The following is a 24519-nucleotide window of genomic DNA, read 5'->3' as shown; positions in this document are numbered from 1 at the left end:
TTGCTGAAAAAGCCCACAGAAACAAACCTATTCCCAAAATGAAAATGCTCCCTGACTATTAAAGCAAGAAAGCTTGCTGCCAAGTGGAGTTACTCATGTTCAAAGGAGTACAAATTATTGAGTTAAATACTTTAGAAAAGAAGCGTGTGAATTAGTTATTCTGTCGTAATCTGTGAAGGGGAAAATATTTTTAAGGCACTGAATTCTTACTGAAATCGTGACTTTTACTCTTTAAGTTCTCTAGATTGCCTCTTTTTCATATACCTGTTTTTCAGACAAAATATAAGGAATACTTTACTCATTAGCTCTAACTCATTATCTCTGTTAAGCAGCTGCAAACCTAAAATTAATCACTTTCACCATGAAATGTAAAGTATAGGTAATCTGTAATGTTTACTCAGTGCAAAAGTTGAACTGAAACTTATAGGAGGCTTGCAGGGTAGATGTGGAGCAAGCACCCTGAGAATTAACCCACAGATATGTAATACATTTGTTATCTTTAAAACTGCAAATAATTCAGTGTTGGTAAAGCTGTTATGATGAAAATATACCAAGCCTTACTCTGAAATTATTTGCGTTCCCTTTTAAACACAGACTCCAACTAGACAAAATACTAACATCTCAGAATTTCATGAAGACATTCTTATAAAGGAAGCTACTCTTTTAATGTTAAAAAATAAATTAAAAAAAAATCTGATTGTCACCTAAAGAGCAAAGGAAGAAGTGTGCTTAACAGCACTTCTGGATGTACTAAAACACAAAATCCAGTAGCATTGTTAAAAAGCAAAATGTCCCCTTGAATACGTGCATTGCTTTTGTGAACTAGAGTGGAAATGCAGGGGAAGTAGAAAACGTTTCTGCTATGTGTGATTGTCCATGGCTTATGCTTGTAAGAATGAAAAATGGAAGTAGATTTTGTTCTCTGAAATTGCTGAATCACAGTTCTTTTCACTCGGCTGTGGCGATGGAGATCAGCAGGGATTTCCTCGGACTACTGATGCGACACGACACGACACCGCATGCTGCAAGAATGCTGCCTGACAGCAGCTTGCTTGTATCGATAGAAAGTAGCTCCCCTGTAATACTGATGATTGCAGACAGTAAAACTGCTGACGGAGGCTTAAATGTTCTTTATAAGGACTAACCTAGTGAAAAGAGCCAAGTCAGGGAATCCCTTGGGGTCGGTTGTTTATTTGGTACCGCTGTACTTGTATGTAGCACTGAGTTCCCTCTCTGACTTAAGCATTGAGAAATTGGGTGCCAAGGACTGCAAGAGCTAGCAGGCAAAGAATAGCTGTCTTGCTTTGTTACAGATCTTTCATTTTGATGTTGTAAGGAACTTTGATGTCTCAGTCTGTAGTTAAAACTATCCCATGCTGTGTTTCCCTTTGTAGATACATTTTGCTGCTTTCAATTTGAGGGATTCTGGCAACTTGGTCAAAGCTGCTGCTGTGACTGGGCTGTTACAAATCTAAAAAGTCAGAATGTTCCACAAAGCACATGCAGACAGTCTGTTTCAGGTCTAATGCAGATTTATTTCTGTTTGCAGAATCTCTGAATATGGTATCCTTGCTGATATCTCTGCTTAAGGAAGTCAACACTACGGTGTAAATATTAGCCACAGCATGCCAAATCTCTGGAGAGAACTTGCTGTCTTTTAAACATTGCTGTTGTTTTGAACAGCTTGCCATTGTTTTAAAATCATGCTGCTGATCTCTGGAGGTCAAATGGCTCTGCCCGACAATGGTCACACTCTTACAGAATCCTTGTGTTGGTACTCACCCTTGTTTTCTTGGTTTTATGCAAACACAGTGTCTATCTGATGGTATTAGAGGAGGCATGGGGCAGTTATTCCTCGCTGTTATGCCAGTATCAATATATGTAGGATTAGAGTAATATCAAGGCAGTGTTGAATATTAGTATCCTCATGAATGAGGCTAGGAATTGTGATGACTTATGATCTTGCTGAGAGAGAAGCATATGAAAGTCTGTTTTAGACTGGTCAATCAAAGCAGGAGTACCAGGTTTAAAATAAAGAATTTCGGTATATCATGATGCTTTGCCTTTTTTCTAAAGTCAGGTATGTGGTTAATTTCTTCTTCAAAGGAACAATAAAATTAAGCAAAGAAAAAATGTTCTTGTTTTGTGATTGATACTGAAAGCCTTAAAAAGATGAGTAAAAAACATTTCAAGTTTTCTTATACCTCTTGTAACTATTGAGCTCTTATTATTGTTTTAAGTTTTCCTGTTCAGCTTTAGCTGCCATAAATTCAGTGGAAGATTGTGTGTCGCATACCTGCTGGAGTTTACAGAAAATGCTGAGTATTACAGAATTTCACAATAAGTTATGCCAGTTTACAGGGTTTCACTTTTTTCTTTTCTTTTTTTTTTTTTTTTTTTTAATTAGGGCCCCCTGTTCCCTCTTAACAATTACAGAACTTCATGATGCTGATGTCTACTTGCTCCTCCTCCCAGAAAGAAAATATTGGAGGCTGGAAATCTAAGGAATTACGTTTAATTCAGTACTTCCAGTGTCATAATACACAGATTTCTAAACAACCTCAACGAAATGCTTTTTTTTAATTGATCTGCCTATAGCTTAAAGATTTATGTGTTAGTGGTTGAGCATTTCTTGTTCCAGTTGTATTTCTTCCAAGAAATAAAGATGAGCCTGTGCATAGTTGGTCTTTCTAAGGAGCAGCAGAACAATATGTTTGTTTGGAGGGTAAGGAAGCACCATGTAAACTGTCTTTGTGCATCTCAAAACCAGAAGGTGCAACTCCCGTATGTTACTGGGTTCTTCATATCCTTACCTGGAGGATTTACTGATAGCACAGATGTGATTTTTAAAAAATCAATTCCAACGTATGTAAATATGCAGAAGTATATATGCAGATAGAGAATTATATGTAGATAAGTTGGTGTAGAGATAAAATATTATCATGACAAATAGGCTAACAGGGTTGCTTCTGCTATGGAGAACTACGTCGTTTGTCTGGATGAATTTGGCAGTGTTACATTGTTACAAGTTAAAACCAAATAATTGCTTTAAGGAGGGAAAATCAGATCAACAAAACACATGTGTCAACTCATTTTATTTGCTTTCTTTTTTCATCGAGGAGTGTGTATACTTTGGGGTAGGACTGTAGATTTATTTGCAGTTGGCTACTGGATTGTAAAGGACACATTAATCTTTCAGAAGGGAAGCAAACTCCCAAATGTATTTTCATATTTGCTTACTTTTAACTGTCTTTAATTCCAGCCTCTGTGGTCAGATGACTCTAGCTTCTGACCAGCTGATACCATCACTTTCTTTCAGAACAAATTTAAAGAGGTTCCATTGTTGTTGATGAATGGTCACACGTGGGTGAAGACAGGTGGCATTTAGACTGAGAATTTTGGCTTAGTGCAAGGGATAGTGTTCAATAACATCGAAGAATTTGAATCAAGAAGCATTGAGAAATGTCACACTTCATCAGTGAGTTCATTATTTTCTTGGTGTGGTCATTGAATATTCAGTTTACAGAACCTGGTGGTCATGATTTCTCTTTGCTTTTTAACTTGCGTTGTTAACTAAACATGTACAGATCAAATATCAAATGCTGGCTTTGAGCCACTGGAATGACAGACAGTGTTTCAGCTACGCTTCACCATTTGCTTGCAGTAATAACGGAACTTCATTCAATGAAACTTGTCCATCTAGATCAGATTTCGACACTTTAGCTGTTTTTGATGATCCTGCAATGCAGAATGCTGTCGGGAGGAACTACAGCCCATGGGAACATACGGAACTATCTTTGGTTGCAGTCTTACAGTTCGGCTTGACTGAAACCAATTGCTTTTTGTCAGTCGTTCTCTTTCAGTTGCTTCTGCTGCTCTTCTTCCCCTTTTTCTTGATGCACTGGGCCATCCTTGGGATTTGTATGGATAAGCAGGTTCAACTCATTAGAACAGCAGAAAAAGAACTCCACAAAACACAAATGAACAGAGTTTGCAGGTCAGCTATTTATCATGCTGCTACCTGCTGTGGGACTGGACAAATGCCTAAGCTGTGCCTAAGCAGGTGGAGTCCTGTGTCTAGGAAACGTGGGAAAGGTCGGGCTGGGAATGAGACAGGGTCTGCGGGGGCACTGGTCAAACGTGACTCCCCCTCTGGCGTTCCTCAGCTGTTGGTGCAGTTCTGCTGAAACACCTTGTGGCCACCTACTGCATGCATGTATGCTTTGTATGTGAGACCTGTGACGGTGCCCACATGTGTCTAAGTGGAAGAATATTTTTCAGACATTAATGTTGTTTTGTTTTTTAACTTCATTGTAGATCTTGCTCCATCTCAAATGTCAGGTTTATCCCAAGATGCTGTGGATACACGTTTCCTGCTGCCTGTCATGGCTGCTCATGAGGAATTAAGCCCCTGTTGAAACAGCTGGCTTGGGTTGCCAGGTGCTAATGGAGAGACTTTTAAAGGGAGTGTACAGGGATCCACATATAAACCAAAGTATGTAACTATAAGAAAAGAGATCTCTTCAGCCTTAACTTCTAAAAATCAAAGAGCAGCTAAAAAAACTTATATTTGGGTGAATATGGTAGTTATGTTTAGAATAGTACAAGGGAAATTGACCTCCTATTTGACAGCATTGCAGATTCATCAAAGAAATAATACTTTGTTTTCCTTTTATCAGCTTCTAAAGAATGTAAGAGATTTTTTTTTTTTAGTACAAAAAAATGAAATCTTCCTTAAAACGAAAGATGAACAGATTAGACAGAATTTCTGCCTGATCACTTTTTCAGCAAGGTATTTTCTCTCCTCAGCAAAACTATGCATACTCATTGTATATGTATGTTTAGATTGCATTCACAGTATTGATATTCTCAAAATTATTCTCAAAATATCTGTTTGCTTCTCAACAGATATCAACAAACTAAGAAATGTGTGAACCAGACCATGGAACGTTGTTTACACCTCAAAGGATTAGTGATGTAGGTATGTATGCTACCATGTTCAAATGTAAGTATTTTGGATTGCTAGAATAAAACTATTTCTGAAATATTCTGTGCAAATAATTGTTGCATATGGAAGCTACAGCAGTATTTTGATGTTTAACATGAAAAATCTTTCCATAATTAGACATTAACTTTAGGGTCATTTTGTCAAGCTTTGTGCAGGTATGTGGCAAATGAGAATCCTTAGGAGAGACTTGAAGGAGGATCAAGAGATAGCTTTGCAGGACTTACCTTAGCATTTTATATGGGATTCTTCTGCAAAACCATTTATTAGACATACTGCTTCCAGCTACTACATGCTTACTAGTGAATAGAAAAAACCACAAACCTAATATCTAATGGCAAGTTTCACCGTTAAAGGTACCTAAAAAGAGATGGAAAGAAAAGCCTTGTTCTTTATCCCCATAAGCATCCTAGCTCACATGAGAAATTACTGGGAATCTGTATGCTTACAGTACTTGGGCAAATGTTCAAGTATTTTTGTAGACCAATATAATTGTATCTTAGGCTTTAGCCAATTTTTGTTACATAATATTGTGAAAAGATATTTTGTAATCATATCTACCTAAGCTTATTTTTTATTAATATGGATTTATGTGTACACCCAAAAACATATACATACAAGATATATAGCATTTATTTATATCTTTAAAATAAAAGACACAGCAAACACATTACCTGTAATGTAAATGTAAAGTTTGCATCTGGTATGCTAGGAGCCTAATTTTTGAATTAATCTTGCATGAAGAGACCTTGATGACTTCTACCAGCTTATGTTTGTTTCAAATTCTTATTCAGCAACTCCAATCTTTGTTATAGAAACAGTTAATGTTTTTATTATACTGTTTCTAAATTCTATGCATAATGCTTTCATTTTATGGCTCATACTTAAAGTATTTCTTGAATTTGACATGACTGTAAATGTTTGTGATAACTAGAAAATCTGGTGACTTCTATGAAAAATGGTCTATGCATCCAGAAGTGTAAACCCGTTGACTACAAACATCTATATGAACTTGCTGCAATAGAAAAAATAGCATCAGCAAAAATTCAATTAAAGGTATGTGGTTTTTATTTCTCATATCAATTATTTTTTTAAAGTACAATGATGACATTTTTTCACTGCCCTCAAAGAATCTGACAATGAACAGGAATAACAAATTGTTTTAACAGTATTCACGATGGGCAAAAGATGCAAGTTTGTAACACTGTTACTATGACATGGAAACTTCGATGTTGAATTATGGAATTTCTTTGAATCAGGGATGCAAAATACATGGAATCTGCTTCCCAAAAAGACAGGAGATGTTTATATTTGAGTGCTTAGAGGAAATTCATCCAGAGTCATTAGATAACAAACTCAAAATAGTGGGGATAATGAAGAAGTTATGGCAATGAAGGAGGATTGCTCTGGAAAGAAATTAAACCAAAAATATAGACATGAAGTGAAGATTTCCAGAAGTCAAGCCGAGGTAGATCTTGAGAAAAAAATAAAGAGTTTTATAGCCACATAATGTGAATTCAGAACTGGACAGAAAGGTGTAAATAGCTGCAGTATGTCCCAAATAGTAAATAAGAGGTAGTCTATTTAATAATAATGAAGTTCAATGAAAGCTTTACCTCCACTTTTGTTAGGAATGATGTTTTATGATGTGTTGACAAAGCAGGGTGACAAGCAGAACTGAAGACAAAATTATGTGCTGTCAAACTGGAGAGAAGACTAAATACCAAATCCAGTATCCAGACTAAGCACTCATCCAGTGATGTAATTTCACATGCTAATTTTTTTTTTGAAAGTTCGATCTCAGAGACATTTAATAAATCCATGCAACAGTGGGTGATACTGTACAAGTTGAAAATAGCAAGGTGGTTTGGTATATAAGAATGGGGATACAGGGAAGGAAGCATTTTTGACGGTGATAGACCCAAAGTCTTCAGTTCTGTACAAGTTAATTAGAAGAAAATGTGATGAAAAGAATTTGTAAAACTGAGTAAGTAAATTAAAAATACGGCCAGTCTTTAAATAGGGGGGAGGACAGGATGAGCACTGGTAGTTCTCCAGACAGTCTCATTACAATCTTTACATTAGGCATACACCAAACAGGTTATGACGGAGTTCCAGCTTTGTAGAAGAAGGACCAAATATTAGAGAATATGTGAAGACTAAATTAGAAAGGTTAAGATATAGCTAACTCTTGAATACTGCATGTGACCTTCATCATTATAGTATCTAAAAAACAAAAAACAAAAAAAAACAAAACAAAACAAACAAAACAAAACAAAACAAAAAAAAAAACTCGAATAATACGGGAAGTAATACCCTCATAAGGAAACCTAAAGGAATTAATGTATCTTCAAGTATTTTGAGTGAAAGCATTGATCAATCTTGCTTACATTAATGTACGTCTATGTAACAGGTAGATGAAATTTGACAACTTGATACCAGAACTGTCAGCAGATAAACCACTCACACGTGAATCAGTTGCAATTTCTTGAGCTTTAAACTACCTTTAGGGAAGTGAATGCAAGAAGGCAGACTGCTGTTCTGTATGTGCATATTTCTTGTTTGTTGTATTCCCTGTTAAAAAAAATAAAAAATAAAATAAAATTATAGTGAGTACATTCGTATAGGGAGAATATATTCATATATTCTTACTACTTCTTCTTCAAAATTTTCCCCATTCTTATTTTAACACCACACTAAAATCAGTAACGTATGCCATAGCTTTGAAAAGAGGCTTTATAAAAGTGACATTCTATTCTTCCAAAGTTTATAGATTTTATACTGACACAATGATATTGTGACAAAGTACGTTTTCAAGCAAGATGTTTACTTTAATCAGATAGGATGTTAGTGTGCTGATCAAGGTGCCGCTTCTTTGGGTCACATTTCAAAGCAGAATTATTGTATGAGACCCGCTCACTCTGTCATGTGTGCTCCCAGTTGCCTGGGAATGCTTTTATCGGGGTGGTAGTTTAGCTGGGCCCTTGATGCAGCCAGTGAGGTTGGCTTTGGGCTGGTTTATTACCTTAGGTTCAGTGCACAAACACAGCTCATTTGCCTCAGAAGCGCATGTTTGACAAACAGTTTAGCTTTCATGTGCCATGACAACGAAACTGTGGGGTCCCGCTGGGCCTGGGTGCGGTGTGGAGCCCTTCAGGTGTCTTTGTGGTACCCGTCTGGAGCGGGGCTGAGCTCAGCAGCTGCGGCCTGCGGCTGGCCCCCGCTGCGTGGCTGCGCTGCGCTTCCAGGAGCTTGCCCGGCTGCTGCAGTCAGGCCAGGCGTTGAGCTGAGGTCTCGTGGCTGTGGGGCGGTCGTACAGCGTCCTTGGCAAGTGTCAGACCTCCATGCGTAGAACTGGTCCGAAACAGAAGCTAGAAGGTCCTGTTAACTTGAGGGAGCTGTTTAGAGATTTGTGCTTGAGTGTCTTTCTATCTCGCTTGCCAGTGTGTCCTCTATGAATATGTATTACCTGGCTTGTCAGTGTCACTTATGTAAAAGATTGGAGAGTGGATGGATTCTTTTTTATTTTTTTTTTAATTTTATGCCATTCTGAGGGAGGGCTTCTGATTGCTTCCATTACCTACAATTCAACAGGGGAAACATGGGACATTTTTGTGAACAAGCTCACTAAACAGCAAACCCAAAGGTATGGGAAGACGGTAGCTCATCTAAGCGTTCCTCCAGCTGTTCACTAAATGGTTTGTCCCTTTGAAACTAATTTTTCATCATTTGTCTTTTGGTATTTCACCTTTTTTTCAAGTGTTTTCCAAATGAGTAGATAATAAAATATGTATGCTGAAAGCTCCACAGAGAATAAAATGTGTTCCCACCTATTTCTTCTTGTTGTTGCTGCTGATTCAGGTAATCCAGTTTTTGAAGTTCTGAGTTACTTCTCCATGGATGTGGAACCAAATAAGCAAATGACAAATCAATTGTTGGCTGCTTAAGGAAGAAAAGTACTCGTGGATGAGAACTGTACAGGAATGCCCCACAGCTTCCTCTTTGAGGTGCCTGCTGCTGTCACCTACGCAGCAGGCAGAGGGAGTGGAGATGTGGCCTTTCAGGGGTTTTGCAGTCCTTGTGAGTGCGAAGGCAGAGGGGGCAGCGTGTGGCTTTGTCCAGCTTTCACTATGTAGGAACATTGACGAAGCATTTTTAAGAGTGAATTACTTCCACCTGAGACAAATGAAAAATGAGCAGTTATGTCTCATAATGGTGTTTCTTTCCTGGGCTAGATGTGGAGTGAGACCTTTATTCCTTACTCCTTATTATGAACTGGGACAAGCATTTCCAATTTTTTTTTCCTTGCTCACTGCTGTTCTGCAGTAGAAAGATACAGCATAAAGGAAGGTCTGGGGAGGAGGAATTAAAAAATAATAATAAAAATAAAAATAGGGGGTGATTTATGGGTGGCTCTGGAAACAGAGGGGGGTTTTGCAACTAGAAGTAGTTGACTGGGGAGGGATGGGGTCAGGTGGTGAAGGGGAAGGCTGTGGCTGGGCAGCAAGAAAAGTAGCAGGAGAGGAGCAAATGTTTGCTGGGCTGAAATCCTGCTTTGTCCTGATTAGTCACTGAGAGGCAGGAAACAGTCATGATGGCAGCAGGATAAAATAAAACTGACCTAGCTCAGGGGTTTCTGGCAGCCACAGACTTCTTTCCCTTCTTCCTTCGTTGCTGATTGGCCCGAATCATCTGGCTGCTATTCCATCAGCCTGTATGGCTTTCCCTCTAGTTTAAGAAGTAACTCCGTCTATCTCTGTCTTCTTATTATTAACTGAAGTTGGAAGCAATATCCTTGTGGAGCCCTCAATTTCAGAGTATCTTTAAATGGATAGATTTTGGAAAAGCACCCTGTTTTCAGTAATCAATTTTTGAAATTCTTTTTCTTGAAAGAAACATTTTTACTCTTTCATCTTCCCACCTGTAAGAGTTTATTTTTATTTCTCTTACTAATCTCCCCTCTATCACCTGGACAACAGGGATGGGAAAGAAAAGGAGAAAAAGGAAGAAAAAAATACAGTCCATTTTCTTCTAGTTTTCATTTTAATTGTGATTTGGAGTGGAATAATTTTTTTCATGGAAATTGATTACACTGCAACCCATTGTTCTTCAGAAAACACAGTTGTGCAAAGAGCCTTTAGGTTCACCATTATGTAGTTAAATTTTGATATGAAGGCATGTGATAAAGCTATTGAAAATACTTAAAAATACTTATAAGCATTTATTTTCCTGCAGATTAAAAAAACAGAACAAATTTCAAAGAATAACAAAGAGCAAATGCTGCTGAAACAGCATCGCCAAGTGTGGTGGCAAGAGCATAAAAGACTGAGTGAGAACAGGTAAGACCTGAGGAATCTTAGTTATTATTAAAGAAATACATCAGCAGACAGAGATTCTGGTGTGGCATACTTGATTAAAGGGACATTAGGAGGATAAACATTAAAATATCTTAACCGAAGATAAATCTTTCTGCAGGGCAGGAGAGTTTGTGGCTTGCATTGAAACAGGTCTGTAGGTGCAAAGAGAACAGATGAAAGGAGGGCAGAACAGAGTGGATGTTCCGCATGTACTCAGTGGCACATACCGTGATCTCCAGCTGTTTAGCTGACCTGTCAGAATCTGAAGAGCCTGTATTTGTAGGAGTATCAGAAGTTTTCCGATGTTTTTTAATCATTTTAAGTGTCAGTGCATCTCTAGGTATGTTGAAACATTCACAGTTATAACAGGGAATGTTAATATTGCTCATGAGAACAGAATTATCCTCTCATTGCTAAAGATGAACGAAGCATTCAAGAGACATTTGAATAACATCATTGATAATATACATGTACTTTTACTTTTGCTTGGCCCTGAAGTGGTCAGGCAGTTGGACTTGATCCTTTTAGGTCTCCTCTGACTGAACTATTCTATTCTATTGTATTCATGCTGCAGAAGCTGTGTTCTCTTCTTTTGAATGATGTATGCATGTACCTTATCTTAGAATTTTCAGGAACGAACACTTTTGGTGGCCTGCTGCAGGTGTTTTTATGTTCTGTTTGTTTGTTTGTTTTCTTTTTCTTTTTTCCAGAAATACTTGTAACTTGCTGACCAAACTACAGACAGCTTTGTTGTCCTAGGTCTACTAGCTTACATTTTGCATGTACAGCAGATCAAAAACAGCATGTTTTGCTCAAAAGAGGGTGGCTTCCATACTACTTTTCTGTAAAACGCCTGACCTTAATAGATTTCCAGGCAGAGAATCTCTCTTTTTACTTAATTATCAGAGTATTTGAAGCTTATCATTCTTATCAATTTAATAAAAAAGAAATCAAATCTTCTGTATTAAAGCAAACAAACAAAAAAACTCATTCATGTCTTGCAGGGAAAAAGCAGAAGCAGAAGTAAAGATTGTTCTTGATGAAGGAAGTCATAAGTATGACTTTTTTTTGGATATACGGGACTTGGGTAAGACTTTCCAGTTCATGTCTTGGTTCTTTATTATAGTCAAAATTATCTTGATTACTTATTTGTGTTTTTAAATTCCTGTCATGACAGCTTTAGATTTAGGAAGTATAGTGCTACCTAATGCTCTGTGTGTTTGAGAAAGCTTTATGTTTCATTTGGATATAGAGCAAAAATTATCAAAGGAATGGGATGCATACCAAACAAATACTGTAGCTCCTATCTGGCAACTAAGAGAGAATTTGAAATTGTGGATGTCTGAAATGCAGCATTACCTCTCAGAAGACATTTGTCTGAAATATAAGTTCAATCCAGTTGACATGTTACAGCAGGTTGGTATTTTAACGTTACAGTTTCTAATCATTGTCTTTTTAGCATTTTTATTTATTTATAAGCAATGTTTTACGGATATAACTCAGAGTATTCAGTAGGCTTTGTATTTGTGGCACTGCAAATTTTTCACTAAAATCTGTAAAAGCATAGCAGTGTGAAACTGGAAATCAAGCTTTTTGTTTCCAAATAAGAAATTTCATATTCTAGCAATATGAAGTAACACTAATGCATTTCATGAAATAGATTGAATTTGTGAAGAAGCAACAGGAAGAAATTCTGGAATTTCTTAACCTTGAAAGTCTGACTGTGGAAAGAGAGCTTGAAGCCTATAAAAGAAAAGTAAGCTTTTCCTTGTAAGTTTAGTTAACGGTTTCTGAGAAAAAATATAATGCAGAGTAGTCTGAGCAGCATTTTTCATCACAGGCTTTAGTGCGTTCTTCTGAAGAAAAAACCAAACTTTTCCATGAAGTTCCTTCAGCACTACTATCTTTGGAGTTCCCCTATCCAGATTTGAAGAACTTAATTATCAAGGAATACTGTAAGCTTGCAAATGAGTACTGGTCTAAGCTTCAAGAGGTTGATCAACAGCTAAAAGTCATATATAGGTAATGACACCTGTTTCTAGATTTCTTTTGCTGGGGAAAAAATAAACTATAATGTATTTTACAATCTACAGATCATGCAGTTACCCTTACCATGATAGCTGGTTCTATTTTATTCATTGCAGAAAATAGTTGGCTCACTGCCCAATTCTATGGGGTTAAAGCCAGTAACTGTTTGCACAGCTGTGAGAATTGAGGCAGTCCTTTCTAAAGAACTCATCTGAAATAATAAGTGAAACGTTTTATGAATTAAAAACCAACAATCTGATGTGTGTCAAATGTTCTCTTTTATATGAGTAGAAGTGATTCTTTCTGTGTGATACACTATCAAATTTAAGTCAGAAAAGTACAGCCTTTCTGAGGGAGGTCTTTATTTATTTATAAAGTTGATAAATAGGTCCAATCTCTTCAAGGATGTTGGTTCATTGCAGTAACTGTAATCACAAATAAATGTGAAACTGTATGTAGATTCAGAATAGTTTAATATTATGTAGATGGGGAGTAAAGGGGAGGAATGTGGCTCAAGAAAAGCTGGTGGAAGTGGCAGTGGCACCAACCTGCTAGAGGGGTACACAGGTAGGCTGCCTGGAACAAATTACCTGATTTGGGTCTGTGTATGCCAGTATGATTAGATGGGAAGGTATAAAATCATAAATGAATCATCAGCAATTGTCTTGGGTATGGAATTTAAAGCTAAATCTTGATCTTTTTGTTTGCCTTCTATTCCTGAATCTTTATTGCTCATTTTGATTTCTATGCTTCTATCCACAACATTAAAATATTTTCAATACAAAAGGCAAAATTTGCTTTTTTCTTGTAGAATCACTTACTTTCAAGACATGGGGTTTGTAAAACACAATGTTTTTTGTTACTTTTTACATTTGTTTTGGAAAATTTGCATGGAAATATTTTGAGTTTGCAAAGATACAGCCTTAAGATTTAATTATTCAATAATTCATCAAGGTAACCTTGATCCAACAGATAATACTGTGAAAAATTGAGTGATGTAGATTTTTGACCTTATGTATCCACTGTACTTTACTGACTAATGCAGCGCTTGTGATATCTCTGCAGTTATCTCACTGCTGTCTACCTGAAGATGACAATACAACTGCCATACATTTTCACTCATTCTTGTAATTTGAAGTTGCTCAGTAGAACAATACAATTATGTAGTAACATAATCGTAACTTTTTCCTCCAAGGATCTGAGGATTATTTCTGTCATTCTTCCTCTGTCATCACATGTGTGAAAGTACAGAAAAGAGCACTGGGTTAATACTTATATCATTGTTTAACTGTTCAGGCTTTCTGCAACAAAAAATTGGAAATGTGCATAGAATATCTAAAGAAGAAAAATGAGCATAAGGTAATCTGGTCTGCGATGTTCTTTGTGTGTTTTTCAGTCCTTCTAGAGTACATGCTACAATGTGTATTGCTTTTAGAAACTTAAAAAAAAAAAAAAAAAAGGAGTAGAATGTTTGATCAATCCAAATCCACTTATTGTATTGAGGCTGAAACACAATTTTATTTTATTTTATTTTTTTGGGGGGGGCATTGTCCCACAAATTGTGGACTTGGAACCAGTGTGTTACAGCCGATGGTTCTCTAAGCACTGTTATATTTTTGCCACAATTTCCAAGGGTGTCTGAATTATTTGAATAACTGAAAGATGAATTGAGTACTACATATTTAGCACTGTATCTTCAGCAACATCAAATGAAAGGAATATTATGACTAAGTCAAGTACACCTGGTCCCTCTTTTTGGGTCTATTGACAGGATGTTCCTGCTGAACAACCAGCAGTGACTCAATTGATAGAGAAGTTAACATATCACTTGGTACAGAGAAGTTAACATATCTCTTGGTGGCATTGTTGCAATCCGTCTGCAGATTCAACCACACAGTGGTGCATCAAGTTCAGGTTGTCCCAGCTATTGCAGAGGATATGTGAGGATTATAGGGCAGAAAGGGTAACTTCTCTTCCAAGTTGTTTGTATTTTGCAGGGTGTGTAAAGCTGAGGATTAACCCTGGGTAAGTGTTTCAAAGGAAAGAGCTGCCGCAGGGCTGTTGAATATAAGACAATCACCTTGCTTCGGTTCTGAAACAAAATAATGAAGTGTTTTCTAGTAGCAGAATGATATATATATATATATATATATATATATATATATATATATATATATACACACACATATGTATATAAGAGAAGCAAGCAGTATATTTAAAATTTGGGTTGTACATTCAGCCTTGTATAAGCTTGTCAATATCCTGTCACTGAAGCACCATGATGCTAACTTAAATATTTATCTAAAATGTGATGGTGCTTTTCAGATTCTTTTTAGGTGAGGTCTTCCTTTCTGGAATTTTACAAGAGTTTTAAGTAAGGGAATGTCTTGCATTTAATCAGGCAGGATATTTTGTAATTCTGTCTGTTTTATAGTTGTGAATATACTGGAATGGATCATGCTGGGCTGGATTGTGTTGGGCTGGACAATGCTTTTTTTAGCTGTTTGTCTATGAACAGCTGACAAAATCTAAGCGCAGCTGACAAAGCTTGGCACAGCTGACAAATCAAGACACTGGCAGTCAGTGTTTTCCTACTCACAATAAGCTACTTGCAGCTCTAGCTGTAGCTGTTAGTTCCCCAGGGTATCCTCTGCCCCTCTCAATTTCTCTGTCTTGTTCCTAGGTAGTACAGAGATCATAGAATCACGGAATGGCTCGGGTTGGAGCGGACCTTAATGAGCACCTGGTTCCAACCCCCTGCCATGGGCAGGGATGCCACCCACTAGAGCAGGTTGCCCAGGGCCCCATCCAACCTGGCCTCCAGGTTGAATGCCTACAGGGATGGGGCATCCGCAACCTCTTCTAGTGTCTCACCACCCTCTGAGTGAAGAATTTCTTCCTAACATCTGATCTAAATCACTTTGATAGTTGAAAACCATTCCCCCTTGTCCTGTCATTATCTGTCTGAGTGAAGAGGACATCTGTCTCTCCATCTTATTTATAAGTCTACTTGAGAGATTGAAATTGAGATGCATCATTAGCTGGCTATTAGAGCAATATACAAGTCAGAGGGATCCTTGCAGAGATGAGAAAACTGAGGTGGAGACTGGTGCAGGAACTGGTGTGCCTGCCCATGTGCTCTGGAGGCACAGCAGGTCACCAGACCAGCCTTCTGAGCACAGAACCCGTGCTGTTCCCTGCTCTCAAGTTTGTGGTGTGAAGTTTCCTGATTAAGATGGATCTTACTCTGCCTCACTCTTGTAGATGGAAGACCTACATTTGTTCATGAACTTGAATGTTTGGAAAGAATGCTGTGTTATCTTAAGAAAAAGAAATGGTACTCAGCATCAGTTGCAGTCAGATATTTAAGTCATGCATGGCAAAGAATAATTAATTTGTTCATTAAAGTTACTCTTCAGAAAGCCCATATTTCACACAGATTCTAAAATTAATAAATGAACAGATTTCATTAAACTCCTCCCTTTTCTCTACAGGGAGCTTTTCAAAGCACTCATTTCTGAGGATCAGTTGCAAGACATCTTCTGCAGAGGCAGTAAAGGTTGCAAAAATAGCACATCTTCCCAGTGGCACTTCTTTATCAAAGCTCAGGAGCTGTTATCTTTGGAGAACTGTGTCCGCTGTACAAGCCCTACAACCTGAAGGTTACAAGTTATTACTGCAACCATTCCCTGTTTAATGGATTCCTTAATCCCATTTTACTCTCCTGGGCACTATTTCTTTTTAGCATATGAGAAAACCCTCTGCTCAGACATATATATTCATTGTCTTTCATGAGAAATTTAAGCCATCACCTATAAAGAAACACTTTAATTACTAGAGAATGTCTGCATTTGCTAATGTGATTCCACATTTTATGTTGTCTCTAGCACTTACTTGGTAGTTGTCAGTCTTGTCAGTCACTGCAAATAAACTTTTTACAGGAGCTAAATATTTTTCTTTCCCTGATTTCAAAGCAGTCTCTATTTCTCCTCATAATGCTGGATTTAATAGCAAACATCTGTGTCCTACAAATTGGTTGTCGGATATTCCACACGGTTTATAAGAAGCAAAAAGAAAATGGGTGGAGAGTAAGAATAATACAATTATATCAGATAAGATTGTTGAGGGAAATAGAGCTCCATGCACTATTGTATTAATTTTAACATTAATCAGTGTCAAAGTCCAGTTTATTACTCTAGTATTCTTAGTCCTAAATCTGTAACTGCACAAGTGCTGTGGAGCTTTTCCATCTGAGTTTGCACTACTGTACTGTAAAGCATCCCCACAGAGGAAATCTTTGAAGTCCTGGGTAGACAGGGAAGTCAGTGAGCAGCAAGGTGAGGAGTGGCTGGGTGTGACATCGTGTGCCACGCTAACTGTGCCAGTTCGTTGGGTCTGTTCAGCTGGCATCCTTTTCATTCATTCCAGTCAGGCTGCTGTTGAACTTTTATTTTTTTATTACTAGCAAATTTTGTGAATTACTCTAAAGCTGTCAGCAAATGCAGATTGCGAATGTTTCTCTTTGGAAAAGCAAAGATCTAAGTATCGGTGTATTACCTTTGTACTGTGACGTGGTACTATTACCTGCGGACACTTGGTCATTGTGGTTGTTAATTTTCAATGAGTTGCTTTCATTTTACTCTGATAAACAGTTAAGTTACACAAACTCACTACAACAGAGGGTCAGCTAAGAGTTAATGCTTCATATTGTGTCCCCCCCCACCCCAAAATGAAACAAAAAAAGTTATATGTGGAATCTCTCTCTATACTTATTACCACTGCAGTGCTCTGTTTTGTTTTGTTTTGTTTGTAGCACTAATGGCATTAATAACGTTGCTGGAATTTATTGAAGGAAGTAGGATGTGATTTTTCATTATGCGGTTATCTTCGTTGTGTCATCTGGGTAAAGATGAGAGTAACTTTTAACATTTATTCAAAGAAAAACAATATAGGGAAAGTACACATGGAGGGCAAGAAACCAGGTGTTCATAGTTATGGAATAAATTATTTAATGTTTCTTCTTAATTTGGTTATATGTTGCCGCCATTTTGATCATGGAATAATGATTCTATGCTGAAAATGGTGTAGTAAGCTAAGAAACATTTTTATTTAATTAAATGGGGAATTGAACGAAGAGAAGGAAGAAACTCTGATCACTAGGTGTCTCCATAAAGGTGGGTGAAGGTCAAATCCTTCTTTTTTCCTACCTGATCATCTCTAAGACCAGAAAGGTAAAAATAAAACTCTTCTGTCTGCTTGAAGAAAGCTACAAAATGAATGCTATTAGGTAGGTGAAAATAATGGAACTCAGTCCAAATTCATGCCAACTTCATGGCAAAGCAAGCAACAGTGGAAAGTGCTGGAGTGGGATGGGGAAGAATGTGAGAAGTGTCATCAAGAGTTTGGGTTTCCTTGCCTGAGAGTGCATTACTTGGAAAAATGGTTTATTGAAATGGGTTATTTTGTCTGCGTTCTTGAGAGATGTCTGTGGGTGAAGCATTCCATATCTTTAAATGAGCAGACCTAGGGATATTCTTTCTCAATTTCCTGGCGTACTTTACAGTGGTGATTATGCACTGTTTTTATTGCACAGCATTCTTTAAACAAAAATTGTGTTAAACTGTGTTAAATATATATTTTAAATATTTTTCTTTACTGGTCTCTCTTTAGAGATAATTGTAGATTGTATCATAAAATCTAGTTTAATATTACATACGATTGTTTCACAAGACAGCACCTCGGTCGTCTTTTCTAAATGCCTGGTATTTCTGCCTACAGAAGGATAAAGTTGTCCTAACATCTTACTGAATTCAGGGCCATTACATACCAATATACCACTGCTGGCTCAGGAAGTCCAAGAGCTGCAAACAGTTGGAAGCTGCAGGAATTTGGTGTGGGGTGTAGATTCATATAATTACCTTATTTTAATTATACCTGGGCTTTTAGTCACTTTTGAGAAGAGGTCTCTGGGATAGAGACACCTTTTGGTCTGACTTAGTATTGCTGCTCTGACATTAATGCTGCTGACGAAAGCCTGATATTTAAGGCCTACATGGTAACGTGTTCAGGCTGAGGGTAAAATCTAACCTCCAAACCTGTGTTACTGTGCTTGAGTTTTTTTGACGTTTATTACATCTTGCTACTCTAATTTTCTGAAATGCGTGCAGGCATACTGATTATTTCACCTCCTACTTAAAAGAAACAGGAATCTTTTGTCTTGCCATGATTCTGTGGCTATCATAATTTTTTTTGACTAATCCCTTATTTAGCTGCATACAGATATTATTTCATTCACTTTAATATTTTCATTAGTGCTCAGTGGCAGAAACCAATCATCTTCCTTTTTCACACCATATTTTCCATGCTGTGTGACTATTTATTAATGTAACTTCATTGAGAAACACAATGTCGTTCCCTAATAAAAAATAATAAAAATAAAAAACAGTAAAAGGTCACATTAAGAAAGCAGTCTGCATTTGCTTTGTTTCATTAAAGAAAATCTGTATTTTCCAGCTTTGATCTAATATCAGGTTTACAGGTTCAGGGTTGTGTCATAGAACCCACTGAAGGTTTAGCCTTGCTTTTTTGTTTGTTTGTTTGTTTGTTTTGTTTTGTTTTGTTTTGTTTTTTTTTTGTTTTTTATTTTTGTAAACAGCTAGAACCAAACTTCTCCTTTTAAAATGTTAAATTACTTTGGATCTGATTGTGTTGAATTTGAATTTCTGTAGGAACATTGAATGGAAAGAAGAAGATCAGTGTGTTTTTCAGACTGTTATCAATCAGTATCCAAGTGATCTTCAGAGAAGAAGGACTTTGTACCTTGATGCGCTGCAGAGATACCTTCCTCACAAATCTAGGCACGATCTGGTCAGTGTTGTTAGTTTAGCTATATACATTCTTGTATAAAGCATGTAGTGAACATTTGTATTAAAGAATGCTTATCAAAGGTTTTTATTTTGTGACTTCTTAACTATAGATTTTATTCTGTACAATGAGATATGTTCCAGTCTTAAAAACAAACAAACAAAAAACATACACTTCTTCAAAATAAGCACCATGGAGATTTTACACAACCTCTTACTGCCAAATTCACAAAACTAGTTTGCTAGCATTGCTTTTTGCTATACAATTTTATAGTTATGTCTCACTATTCTGCTTCTCTTGTTATTTTTTTCTTTTATAAGGATGTATAACATTGTCACACTGTCTAGGAATAGTTATTTTAATTGCTCTATGGCACATATATAGCAGGAAGAGTGGAAACTTATCTCCTGCTCTCAGAGAGAGGCTATTTTTACATTCATAATGCATTTCAAATTGATTACTGATTCTTTTTACACTCCACAGTGAATAAGCACATAGCAGCTAATAGAGAAACCCAGTTCAAGGCCAGAACATTTCAGGATGTCATAGGGAAAGTAGGAGTCTTTTCTTATCTCTGCATGTATTTTCAGACCATCTACTTCCTTATGTTTGAGGAGTGCCTAGTGCAAAGGAGTGGCAGTGTAGTGATACCGATGAATAGCATAATTTCACCAAAGGTAAAGTTCTGGTGGATTTCAGAACTTTTGGATGTGAGAACTGGTCTCAAGAATTATATGCCTTGTATAATATATGTGTACTTTTAAACATATCCATTATTAATGGGTCTCCCTAATTCTTCGGGGAGTCACTTAAAATTTAAAAATCATCATTCTGCATTGAATGTGGTGTGCATACCAGCATGACAAATACAGAAATGTTAAAACAGTACTGAGAATCTGCTCTTAAAATGTTTGTTACATTAGCATAACTAAACTTAGAGCCTCCTATTCTTCCTTCTTTCTGAAGAATGGATCATTGGACTAGTACCTGAGTGCTTGATCTGGTAGCAGGTCATGACAGAGATCTACTTTTTAGAAGAACAAACTGTGCATCACATTTCTTGCTCAGTAGTTTCTTAGCTTAGTTTAGCTGCTTGCCAGTAAGGCTCACCTGAGTTTCAGAGACCAGTGATGGCAATGTGAATCTCTCATACAGTGGCCTACACACATCTGAGAAAAAAAAAATCTCCAGAGGTAGCGGTACCACTTTAGCTTCATCGATCTGTGAGCCAAGAGGAAATCTATGAACTAGGCACCAGGTGAGTCAGCATGCCCCTGCCAAAGGCCTTGAAGTGAGCATCAAGGATGGTGCCCTTGGAACTTGTGAGCAGAAGGCCATCTTCATCCTTGTAACCGGTAGTTTCTTGGGATGTAAAACAGGTCCAAGTTTCTAATGCCTTAGACTATGGAGCCTTACCTGTCACTATTTCTGTCAGTGTTGTGAAGCTTGAATGTCCTCTCGAAAATCAATGAATAAGGCCAAAGAAAGTGTATTTAAGATAAAAAACTGTGTATTGGTAGCGGCAGTATGCTGCTTGGCAAGCCAAAAATCAATTTCCAAATTTCCTGTTAAGAAAGAAAAAGTGAATCTAATTCTCTGTACTATGCTTGTACAACTGCTTTAAGTGGTGGTCTGTTTTTCTACAGGAGATCATAACATTCTGTGAAAAGCATCGTGCTAAAAGTGTTCATTATCTCTGAAGATGTATTGAAAGGATCTAACCTGCATTGTATGTACTCTATGGCAAGAATGTGTTTCATTTATTCTTATTCCAGAAGTATAGTTCAGGAAAGAACAGTGGTTTGTCAGGATACTGAAGTGCCATGTGATAGGGGTCAACACCAGGGAAATACTGGAATGCTGTCACGGCCTACTGACACTGGGAGACTGCAGTATACCCAATGCCTGGCAGAATACTTTCAGGCCCTAATTGTGGATTCCATAGGGATATTGGTGATGTAATAATTATACAAATGGTATTCAAGGTTTGCAAAATACGGTATTAATGGATGGTGTTAAGCTTTTCTGAAATGCTTTACTTTTTTAGGTTATTCATGAGAGAGCTTGGGATCATTACAATTTCCTCAGGAATCAACACAGAGTTTTGATATTAAATTGGATTCAAGCTAGGAAGGCCTTTTTACTTAAGGCGGTGATGGCTGTTGCTGAAGCCTCTGCTGCTCAGGAAGAAGAAGTAGCGTCTGCTAATAACAAACAGAAGCAACAGGAGATTTGTGCTGATCTGAAAGCCAAGGTAGGTTCTGTTATAAATCTAGCACAAGCACATCTGTTTTGTACTGCCAAATTCAAAATGAATGCAAGCAAAAACTTGAAATTTTAAAAATTAGAGTATGGTTTTGAAGATTCTCCATTTCGTTACTCATAGGGATCCTTGTAAGTGTCATATTCTTACAGACTCTTGAACTTAGTTTGTATTTTTTTTTTTATTAAGAATTTGATTACCTACTATGTTTTAGGCCTTACTCTTAGTTTCATACTGTGGGTGTAATCTCTGCATGAACTGTGATCACATTTATTGGTGGATTTTGAACACCATCTAAGAGTTTGAACTGGTATTTCTGTATTGGAAGAACAAGATCTGTTCTGCTGTTTAGACTGTAAACAAGCCACCAGGAGTAGAGGTCTGGTGTCAGACTCTGCTTTCATTTTTAACTCTAGCAAATCACAAAATATTTGTGTGTTTTGGTTTCATCCTTAGCAAAGTGGGCTTAATACCTGTACTGTGTGAGGTTTATGTCATAATTGGGTTTAACGCTAGAATCTTCTTAAGTGGCAGTGAAACATGTTCCATTCATCATCACTACCAGTAGTCTATTTGATAAAGGGTAGTCTGTTTTCAGAGAAATAATGAGTATCTGTCTTCATTTCTGTTTACTTTTCAGCCATAGAAAGCATTCTTAAAAATTGATCCCATATTGTGTTTGCCCTTGTTATAGAAGTTTCACGATATCCTGAAAGGAGATTTGCTGTGTGAAGAGGTGAACAAGACTTAAAACAAACAAACCCTGTGTTTTTTTTCAAAGGGTATTTTTCTAAATAAAATCGGAGGAGCTTGGACACAAGAGGAGAGCATTATGTTGATGCCTGAGGCATTTATAAGGGGAATCATATTTCTGGGCATGAAAGGCATTTGTTTGAACTGTTCTCTGATTTTCCACTTGCACAGAAATTATCATATGAAAGCATATATGATGTATTATTCTCACTTTATCAACATTGTCTTTGAACCCTTTTCCACAAAGTACTAAAGAGCTGAAAATCACAGTAAACCTGAACTGTGGTTAATCAGAATTTTTGATTTTGAGTTGAGTTTTTCACTGTAATAATAGTACGAAGGACTGCCCTCCCCTCTTCCTAGAGTCTTCTGACATAGGAAGGTTTGAATCCAAACAGTTTAGGGTTAGAAGCTGTCTGGGCTTGACTGAGTGGGGAATGCCACACTTCAGAGCCAGGCTGCTGCCAAGTGGTGTGAGGAATGCTTTTCTAGAGCTCGATCTTGACCCCAGGCCTCCCTTTCTGGAATGTCTGTTTCTCTTACCTGCACTAGCACTTATTCCAGAATTGTGAATTTTATCCGCCAGTCACTTTTTTCCCCCCTCATAAAAGTACCAGGGAAGTGTTATGTTATCTCCATATAGGTTAAGATTCTCACTATTGCATTCATTGCCTCAAAGTCTTTAGATTGTGACCTCCTGTTTCCAGTAACCTGGAACTGTTTGAAACTTAAACCTATTAGGCCTACACATCTCAAGGGTTGCTTTCAAAGGTGACTTTAAAAAAAAAAAAAAGTTGAAAGCCTGATGAAAAGCAATTCATCTGCTTCTCAGAAGAGAGGAATAAAAAAGGTACAATTTTGCTGTTACAGAAAGAGATCATTGTGACCCTGTTTTGATCAGTTCTGCAGCTGAAGGGGCTAGCGGATGGAAGCTGAAACTGGGCATGCTATTTTTCAAGATTATCCTGAATATATCTGTGTTTTTTGTCTGGTTTTGGCAGCTATATATGCATTTGAAAACTTATACTTTGCCCAGTTATAGTTCCTTTTTCAGACTTTTCTTTCCACACTTCTGAAGTGTGCACCTACAGAAGTCATACTGTTGTTGAAAGTGGTTGTGGGCAACTATCAGCTAAAAAGTAACTCTTGGTTTGGGAGTTAAATGTACACCAACTAAAAAGCCATCGTGATGAGGGTCTGTAAGACGAGATTTAAAAAGTGAATCGCCCTCTGCAAAGGAAGGAATGTAGAGCTGGAAAGCAGGGGATAGGGGTGTTATCCCACTTTTTTGCCGTTAATTGCCTTAGCGTTTTGCATTTCTGTAAGTTTAATGTAAGGAAATCTTACTGAAGCCACTTTCCCAGAGGAACAATGTAGTTGTTATAATGATTTAGCTGTAGAGTTAAACTTGGTATGCTTGTGAAGAGTTTGTATCCCGAACATGAGAGATGTAGATCTTGTTCATTACACCAGCGGGTTTCAGAGAAAGCCGTAGTACGCATATGTCTTTTTTCAGCAGCTGTAAAACGAAGCTATGGCACATACACTGTAAGATCTACATGTCTAAACAATTCTAGAAATATAAAGGATTGCTAAATCCATTTTGCATACGCTGTGCAAAAATACATGAAAATCAAAATGGCTTGTTTAAGCAGCTGTTGATGATAGGTTGTGAGAAGGCTAGGCTCTGAATAGACACCTTTCCCTTTGCTTCCAGTCAGTATGCCATGGAGTCTGTTTCATTTATTCTGATTTAAAAGGGATATCTTTTTGTAAAATTCCATGGTGCTTGGAGATAGTAGGGTTTTTCAAGAATTTTTCTTTCTCTGTGTGTCAAAATCTGTTTGTTTCTAATTGTAGAACAGATTTAGCAGTGCAAAAGAGAATATGGCAGACTACATATTTTTTATTGTTGTAAGCAATAATTACATAATATCACCTAACATCTATCTATATATGTATTTATTTCTTCTCTGGTAACAACCAACCAAGGCATTTAAAAAAAAAAAAAAAGACTAGCAAACATGTTATTTAAAGTTATTTTAAATGCACTGGAGGTAACTGTGCCATCCATGAGACTGGGCTTTGTGACTAACAAGAGGTGATAAAACAATTAAAAAGTGAAACAGCAGAGAAGTTAATTTGTGTTTGTAACATGTTTTTACTTGGGAATGGATTTTTAAATTCCTTTTCCACATTCCGTGTCACAGAATATCAGTGTGCATCCCTAAAAAAATCAGAGTCTCTAA

At 37.2% G+C, this 24519-nt stretch overlaps 1 protein-coding gene across 1 annotated transcript in view; it reads left to right on the top strand.

Moving 5' to 3' along the window:
• The window catches only part of CCDC148 (coiled-coil domain containing 148), a 63010-nt gene that overhangs the window by 10628 nt on the left and 27863 nt on the right, over positions 1 to 24519 (top strand). The window contains exons 2-10 of the mRNA XM_082764129.1: positions 4909 to 4981; positions 5940 to 6061; positions 10241 to 10344; positions 11367 to 11449; positions 11615 to 11778; positions 12023 to 12118; positions 12203 to 12384; positions 19119 to 19257; positions 21302 to 21508. Of these exons, the coding sequence (XP_082620255.1) occupies positions 4927 to 4981; positions 5940 to 6061; positions 10241 to 10344; positions 11367 to 11449; positions 11615 to 11778; positions 12023 to 12118; positions 12203 to 12384; positions 19119 to 19257; positions 21302 to 21508 (1152 nt within the window). The 5' untranslated portion in view covers positions 4909 to 4926. The remainder of the gene's footprint in view (positions 1 to 4908; positions 4982 to 5939; positions 6062 to 10240; positions 10345 to 11366; positions 11450 to 11614; positions 11779 to 12022; positions 12119 to 12202; positions 12385 to 19118; positions 19258 to 21301; positions 21509 to 24519) is intronic.

Source organism: Aythya marila, assembly GCF_965140915.1.
Source record: "Aythya marila genome assembly, chromosome: 6".
Lineage (NCBI taxonomy): Eukaryota > Metazoa > Chordata > Aves > Anseriformes > Anatidae > Aythya > Aythya marila.
The sequence above is the reverse complement of the archived record's forward strand: the minus strand, read 5'-3'. Positions and strand labels throughout refer to the sequence as shown.